The sequence below is a fragment of the Equus przewalskii genome, chromosome 15 (assembly GCF_037783145.1).
Source record: "Equus przewalskii isolate Varuska chromosome 15, EquPr2, whole genome shotgun sequence".
NCBI lineage: Eukaryota > Metazoa > Chordata > Mammalia > Perissodactyla > Equidae > Equus > Equus przewalskii.
Window position 1 is genome coordinate 6,182,025 of NC_091845.1, and position 7,386 is coordinate 6,189,410.

At 46.5% G+C, this 7,386-nt stretch overlaps 1 protein-coding gene across 2 annotated transcripts; it reads left to right on the forward strand.

The window, feature by feature from the left end:
- Positions 1-386: 386 nt before the first annotated feature.
- MKRN2OS (MKRN2 opposite strand) lies at positions 387-6,643 on the forward strand. 2 transcript variants are annotated; one of them, XM_008525646.2, is made up of 4 exons: positions 387-705; positions 3,906-3,955; positions 5,161-5,323; positions 6,215-6,643. In XM_008525646.2, the coding sequence occupies exons 1-4, from the start codon at positions 488-490 to the stop codon at positions 6,453-6,455; spliced, it is 672 nt and encodes a 223-aa protein (XP_008523868.2). In that variant the 5' UTR covers positions 387-487; the 3' UTR covers positions 6,456-6,643. The 2 variants fall into 2 exon arrangements, with proteins under 2 accessions (XP_008523868.2, XP_008523867.2); XM_008525645.2 differs by having other exon boundaries at positions 418-705; positions 5,113-5,323.
- Positions 6,644-7,386: the final 743 nt, after the last annotated feature.

Consider the following 7,386-nt stretch of genomic DNA (forward strand, 5'->3'; position numbering starts at 1 on the left):
CTTCGAAGTAGAGATTTATTTATTCAAAACCACAATGATATAACCTATTCTAGAAAACCAGAAGTAAATGTTGGTTCCCTAACTCCAAGAAGCTCACAGACTAATGACTAATTAAATAACAGAACTCTGACAGAAACATAAATCCAGCGCTGCCAGCACAAGATAATGCTGGGGGAAGCTGAGGAAGGTATTCCAGAAAAGCAGGGCTTTAAAGGATGTGTAGGAGCTGGCCATTAACCATTGCAAAATGGACAAAGGCTAGAAAGAAACTTTGTAAGTGAGCACAAATGAAAACTAGCTCTTTAAGACACCAGTTTATGGCGCGGCCTGGTTACTGGTTAATCCTACCTGGTTTGGCTTCTGAAGCCATCAATCAGGATGACATCATTGTCGATCAGGTTACTCGGGTGGTGAGCATTTGATAGCTGTGTAAGGAGGAAAAGGAAGTCTCGGGCAACCGCCCCTGGTTGCCCACAAGGGGAAAGCCATGCAGCACGCAGAGGCTGGGAAGCCTTTAATTAAATTCAACCACTGTAAGAAATGCATCTACAGCTTCAGTGTGCCACGGTGCTGCCCGCTCTGCCGGCAGGACATGGGCTCAAGGAGGCTGGAGGAAGCACCTGTTAGCATCGCTAATCCGTTTACCAACGGGCATCAAGAAAAATGTTCCTTCCTCCTCAGACCGACTCAAGGGACGTTTCTTAGGTACAGTGTTTTAAATGTTACATTGAATTGTACGACCTTTTCCTTTTGTGTTTTAGTTACTAAAGCTTTCTTTTTCTAATACGCGCTATACAGTGTGAGGTTTGGTGGATAATCTTTCCAGTGTTTTGGTGTTAAGTCCTAAAACGTAGGCCTATTTGTTTCATAAAAATAGATGGGGTGCATACTTTCCTGGAATGATAAGTGCAAGAATATATGAAGGTCAAACCTGCTTACACAATTTTAAGAGAGAAAAATCGATAGCGTGGAGATGTTTTTACCCATAGATTTTGTGCTAAGAGGCTAACTGGGAAAATGACCCAGAGGCTAATCCTACTAAAATAATACCTTTACTGAGAGTTAGTTTTGAAGTTCTGTGACAATGTACAGAGCCTGAAGAATGGCCACTTATAGACTATTTTGCATGGAGGTGAATTAAATTGAAGACTGGAGCTCGTCTATTTCAATTGTAGATGCCACCTGACTTGAAGAAAGATTTCAGAAATCAAAATGAAAGGGTTGTGCCTCCTTAGTGTCCTCGTGGAGTTTACAAATGGAATTAGAAGTGGCCCTGCACAAGCCAGGTTTTGAGAGAGCACCCAGGCTACTAAAGGACAGCACGTGCCGTAAGAAGCGAGTTCATGCGCGTCGTCACGGTCTAATGCCCAGACCTCCTTGCCTCCTTGCAGTTTACCCTCCAAACTCTCACACGCTCTCAAGAGTGCTGGTTTAGGATGAAAAAAACTGGAGTTGACTATTCTCTTCCCTGCTTACTAACTTCCTTAATCAATTTCTTTCTTGTCCTTATGTGGATGAAATGAACCAAAGTGTGTAAAGGCTTGTGCCCTGACCCTTCTTCAGGGAGGCTGCAGGAGGCAGAGAGCACAGTGCAGGCTTTGATGCCATAAAGCTCCCGTTCCTAGCCTGGTTCAGACCAGCTCCAGGATCCTCTCCCTAATCTGCAGAATGAGGATCCCGCTGACCTTGCAGAGTTGTGAGGGTCAGCAATAAGGCATATCAACCTGGCCTGGGCACTAGCCACGATGTTGGACCAACATGCTCCTTCCCATCCTATTCTTTCCACATTGAGTTCAGAAAGTAACTGGCAAAATCTTCATTTCCACCTTCATCAGAATCATGAGGCCCAGACTGCGTTATAAGAGCCCCTCATTCATGGTAACTCAGAGTCATTAACAGGGTGGATTCCAAAAGCTTTTGAATAAAGTGGTTAAAATTCGGAAATCATTTGCTGTAACGTTGGTTCATTCAACAAATCCTTCCTGTGGGAAATACCAGGGATGTTACAGCAAACAAGCCACAACCCTGCTCTCAAGAAACCACACAACGCATGACAAGCTTTCAGGCTGGCCTCTAACAAGTATTTATTCATTCTAGGATGTGGTGGTGCTAGTGACAGGCCTGGCCTCTGTAGGCATCGGCAGAAGGGAGGTGGTGGTGTTGAAACAGGTTATATGCTTTGGCATGCTCCCTTCCCTTCAGGCCAGGATCTGCAGGACCCCCAAGTGGCCCCCTGCCCTCCAGACCCTCTAAGGTCAAGTTCCAAACTATTTCCTTCCCTCTCATCCAATTTCCAAACCCTGAGGACTGACTCCCACAACTCAGCTTGAGACAATTTCACCTACTTTGTAAAAGAGATCCAGAAATGACCCAAACGAATCACTGAGGCTGTTATCTAACTAGGTCAGGATCCCTTAGCGCTGCCACATAGGTTGTGCAGGTTGTGGACTGCACAAAGGTGGTTGTGGGTACTGAAACTCAGTCTGCGCCCCACTCACCAAACTAAGCACTCTGGGCAGAGCTGCATCTGCAGGAAGAAGGGGCACCTTTTCTTAATTTGTACAAAAGGTGTATGGGAGAGGGGTGGCCCTGCCCCGTCACAAGCTTCTGTAACATTCTATATTTTTCCCTCTTCACAGCACTTATCAATCTATCAAAAACTTATTAAACTAAAATTACAAAGTCTTCTCTGGAAGTAGTGAGGGCAGTGATCTCATCTTATTTCCTGCGGTGTCACTAAGCCTTCACTTCAAAACAGGCCCATAGCTGACACCCAATAAACGTCTGTTGTATGACTGAGAAATAACTGAAGGACAAGAGGGAGGGAGGGAGGGAAGGAGGATGCCTAGGATTTAGGCAGGAACCAAAGTGCAGTGGTGCGCTCAATGCGCAATGCGCTCAGGGAGCGATCTCGGGGTAGCACTCACATGGCGGGGCAGCGCTGTAATCAGCCACCCAAGACTAACTGTGTGTCTCAGCTTCATTCTCAACCTCTGAACCCACAGGGGCTCAGAAAACTCAAAGTGGCTGCAACAAGATGACCTGAGCAGATGGCTCTGAGGAAGGAGGGATAGCCATTTGTGTCCTTGGTCATTTTAAACCCCAGAACTGCCTGCTTTAATAAGGAAGCAAATATTCAGACCTGTGGTCTGACAAAGGAGCTCTACTATTTAAAAATTACCTCTGATTTACTCGACACCTGGACGTAGCCAGCACTCAACAGGCGTTGTATTCTCATGACCAGCTTGCTAGGAGGCTTATGGTATTCCCAATTTATAGATGAGGAAACTGAGATCAGAAAGAGAAAGTGACTTGCCAATGTGTCACGGCTAGAAGTGAGGGCCTGGGACCGTACAAGGAGGTTAAATTACGTGCAGTTACACAACTAATGCACAGTCTCGGGTAAAGAATTTCAGGAAACGGGCTGTCCAGGAAAAGTGGGTGTGGCCACGGGCTACAAGACCAAAACGGGCTACATCAGTTGAAGGCAGAAGTCCACTGAGATGCATTCAGGGTCCTCCCACTATGTCAGCCTCAGGAACAGGCCGTCCCCTCCCACAGGAGGAGGAAAGAATAAGGAGCTCCTGCAGCAACTATCCTCGGGGGCCCTCTGCCTGCGGAGCCAGGTGTTAAGCTGACCTTACGCTCCAGCAGGCCTGGCCTTCCAGCCACCAGCCTTGAGTACTGAGAGGCCAAGAAAACCCAGATGGGGACACAAGGGAGTATTTTCTACCTCAAATGTACTCTTGGCTCAACCAGCTGTGAAACAGGGCTTCCACTAACCTGGCCACTGACGGCAAGTCCTGCACCAGCCGAGAGAGGAGGCCTATCTCTCTCCTCCTGATACCAACTCTTCATGCCAGACACGTGCAAATGACAGAAAAAAATACACTTGTCTCTTCCAGGGAGTATGATGGAAGGTCTGATCTTCACGTTGGAATAACCAATACAAACGGTGAGTGCATTTTCACAGCTTAAAAAATCCCCACAATACCCAGCTAGAGGAGAGCAGCATTTCCAGAGAAAAAGCGATCATGGCAACATTTAATCAGTGATTCCTCCGTTCCCTGGGTTCTCCTCTGTCCCATGAGTGGGCAATGCTACCCCCAAAAAGAGAAATACGTGCTGTACAGCAAGGTGTTACTACTAACAATACTGGGTATTTGAAAGCTCTTTAAGGTTTTCTAAGCCAAGAGCATCACAAATCTGTAAGTTCTGTTGGTTTTTAAGAGAGGAAGAAACCGATGTCCAGAGAGGTTGAGTTGCCCAAGACCTCATCTTCTGTTGGAACCAGCACTGGACCCAGGGCCTCTGGTCCCCGATCCTATACTCACCCCACTGCCACTGGGACCTCATACTTGAGGGTCACCAGGGGCTAGGCAGGGACCCTAGGGGTAAATCAGGGGGATAGAGCACCTGAGCATGTGGTGGGGTGTGCAGTGCTTTGCTTTAAAAAATAAGCATGTTTAAACAAAACAGTTCCTTTGGCCAGATTTAGCTGAGGGCGCACAGTCTGCAACCCTGAAACCAGCACATCCTGGTCTGCAGGAAAAGGGCCTGGGCGTGCCACCTGTAGGAAGCTGCAGGCCTGGGAATGGTGAGCGAGGCCAGTCCGGTGAGGCTGGAGAAATTGACACTGAGCAGAAAGCTAGGACTGGGTTTTTGAGCTCAAGAGTTACCCAAATGAGCAGTCAAATTTACCACCAGTCTTTATTAGTGGAAATTTATTGCTGATTTAAGGAAACAAGATAGACCCACTCGTAATAGAAAACTTCAGCAAAAATATTTGGAGACGATTATCCTGGCACCTACTGTTGCCTCCTTTTCCTGGGGGCGACTTCGCGGTACTGCTGAGCAGATGGAGCAAGAGCTGGGTTTCCTGAAGGGAAGGCTGTGTCGAGAGCACAGGAGGCAGAGGCCCACAAACCCTCCCCGACTCCAGGCAAGACCAGATCTAAGGTGGGTGGCTGCCTCCCGAACTTGATCCTGGAGGCAGGAGATTCTGGAGCCTCTCACGGCCTGTTGCTCTCTTACAGCAATCAAAAAGTGCCATCTGGGTTATGTAAAGTTACCACAGTGGCAGCTGTCATTGACTAAGTCCCCTTTTCACAGAGGTGCACTTCCCCTTCAGCCTCTGCATGACTCTGACTTTGGTCGCAGGAGTTGTGTATAATTACACCGCGCACGGTGTCCAGCGAGATGAAGCAGGCTGGGAGCAGAGTGTAAGCATCCCGTTATTGCAGCCCGGCATGTTTGGACTGAGGGACCAGTGGGACAAGTACCTGGAAGACTTCTCCACCACGGGGGCCTGGCTGCCTCACAGGTACGGGGCTGCAGAGACCACCCCTCCCTGGCCCCCATTCACCACCAGGTGGGATCCCAGCTCACAGAGGACTCTGAGCTGTGTTTAGTTCATGCTGAGCCTGTAGCAAGACAGTAGCGCCTGTAACAGAATTTAAGCAGGAGTGGAATTCCCGTGGGTTTCCTGCAGAGGTGAGCACATTTACACGACAGAATCACAGTACTGTAAGAGCTGGCGGGACCAGAAGTGAGTACTCTATTTTAGTTATCTGACTAGGTATTATAGTTAACAGTTAGTAAAATATACAGCAAAAGCCACAATATTATACTATGTTAAAACAAAATTTTTCAAAAATGATGTTCAAAATGTAAAAATATCTAAAGCTTTTGTTTTTTGGTTTAGCAATTTTGAAATTCCTCAATTTCTTGCTCAATACTTTAGATATATAGCATACTGGTGGATTTAAATTGTTTCAAGACTTCCCTTGAAATAAGTTTAGACACTGTGGGATATCCTAAAACTTAGAAATGAAATTCCACTTCTAGAATCTAGAACTGCGGTGAAATCAAGTTCCCCAAATTGGCAGTGTACATACAACTTAAGTCACCACTCTGAACATTTGGGCGAGTCCTCTCTGTATTTAAGTTGCAAGTAGAAATAGCCCAAGATGTCAAGTCTCTCTCGAAGCTTTGTTGTCACAGGGGCCAGCACACAAAACGGCCCAGTTCTCAATTCCGAGTTACCCAAATGAGCAGTCAAATTTACCACCAGTCTTTATTAGTGGAAATTTATTCTGTGAAGTTGGCCCAGCCCAATTTCCATTCCAAAAGTCCTCCGGCAGCTTCACAGCCTGTTCCTGGGCAGCTTTCAGAGCTAAGCCTTCCTTCTCAACAAACACCCTTGTTTTGTAAGGTACGAGGAAGACCACCACAACTGCTACAGTTACACCCTCACATTCATTAACTGCATTCTGACCACGGAAGGCAGGGAGCAACTGGACAAGAATGAGTTCACGGAGAAATACGTGGTCCCGAGGACAAGGACGGCGTCCAAGTACATCGCACTCTACCGGGCAGCAGAAGAGCATGGCTTCTACGCGGTCGACCACCCTGATGAGGAGACGAGCCCTCCTCCCGGCGGTGCTTTGTGCTGAGTTGGCTGCGTAAAAGCAGGAGGGGCGGAAGCTTGGGGGGGGACCACCTTTAGTAGGTGTTAGGGATTTCTAAATGCGTTAAACTGTGGTTAATAAAAAAGTGTTATGACTCTCCTTTAAGCATATTTCAGCCTACCGCAGTAGAAGAATTTATAAAATTAATAAAAATCACCCTGGGTTCTTCAAAATTGTATGCAGTAGAACTAAATTCTTCTCATAGCAGATCGCTTTTTAAACAGAGAATCCACGTTACAGCATAAAGCGGCAGCATCCTGTGTTCACAGAGCAATGAAAACTCTTCCTATACATTAATCAGAGCTGAACAAATTCACCTTTCAATGTGAATCCAGAAAGTGGGGGTTTGTAGGAAGGCGAGTGAGACACTTCAAATTTATGAAGTCATGAGTACCTTCACCTCACTGTTTTTATTTAAACAGTACATGGTAACTTTCTGAGAGTCAGTCATAGTGAAAAAAACGAACAGGAAAAAAGGTCTCAGAATCTAAGTTAGGAAACGGGCCCTCCTGAATTAGCCTTTCTGTGTCAACGTGTGGCAACTGCCGGACCGGCAATTCCTCAAGTCAGCAGAATGCCAGTCTGTTTCCTTCTCATTTTTCCTGACCTGAGGAGATTGAGGTGTTGGGTTGGCAAAGCACCTCCTCTGCCCACAGGAAATGCAGGGTTCAGAAAGGACACAAGGAAAGGTCCTGAAGGAAATACCTTCAGGAGGAGGAAGGGGACAATTGGGATGAGTAACCATAAAGAAAGGAGATGATTTTTATCAAGCACATTAGAATCTGTATACCCAAACAATCATCAAACTTTAGCCAATGAGCAAAACATTTCAGAATTCCTTCTTGGAAACTGCTTCCAGCATTTTCTTTGTTTCTGACCAAACGTGAAATACTACTCCACCACCAAATGATGTCTA

What these genes read in the sequence shown, in the direction of transcription:
- MKRN2OS (XM_008525645.2), top strand. Translation starts at nt 488, where the DNA reads ATGCAGCACGCAGAGGCTGGGAAGCCTTTAATTAAATTCAACCACTGT. An exon ending in ACTCAAGGGACGTTTCTTAG is followed by an intron (nt 706 to 3,905) that starts GTACAGTGTTTT and finishes TGTCTCTTCCAG; the next exon opens with GGAGTATGATGGAAGGTCTG. An exon ending in GGGGCCTGGCTGCCTCACAG is followed by an intron (nt 5,324 to 6,214) that starts GTACGGGGCTGC and finishes TTGTTTTGTAAG; the next exon opens with GTACGAGGAAGACCACCACA.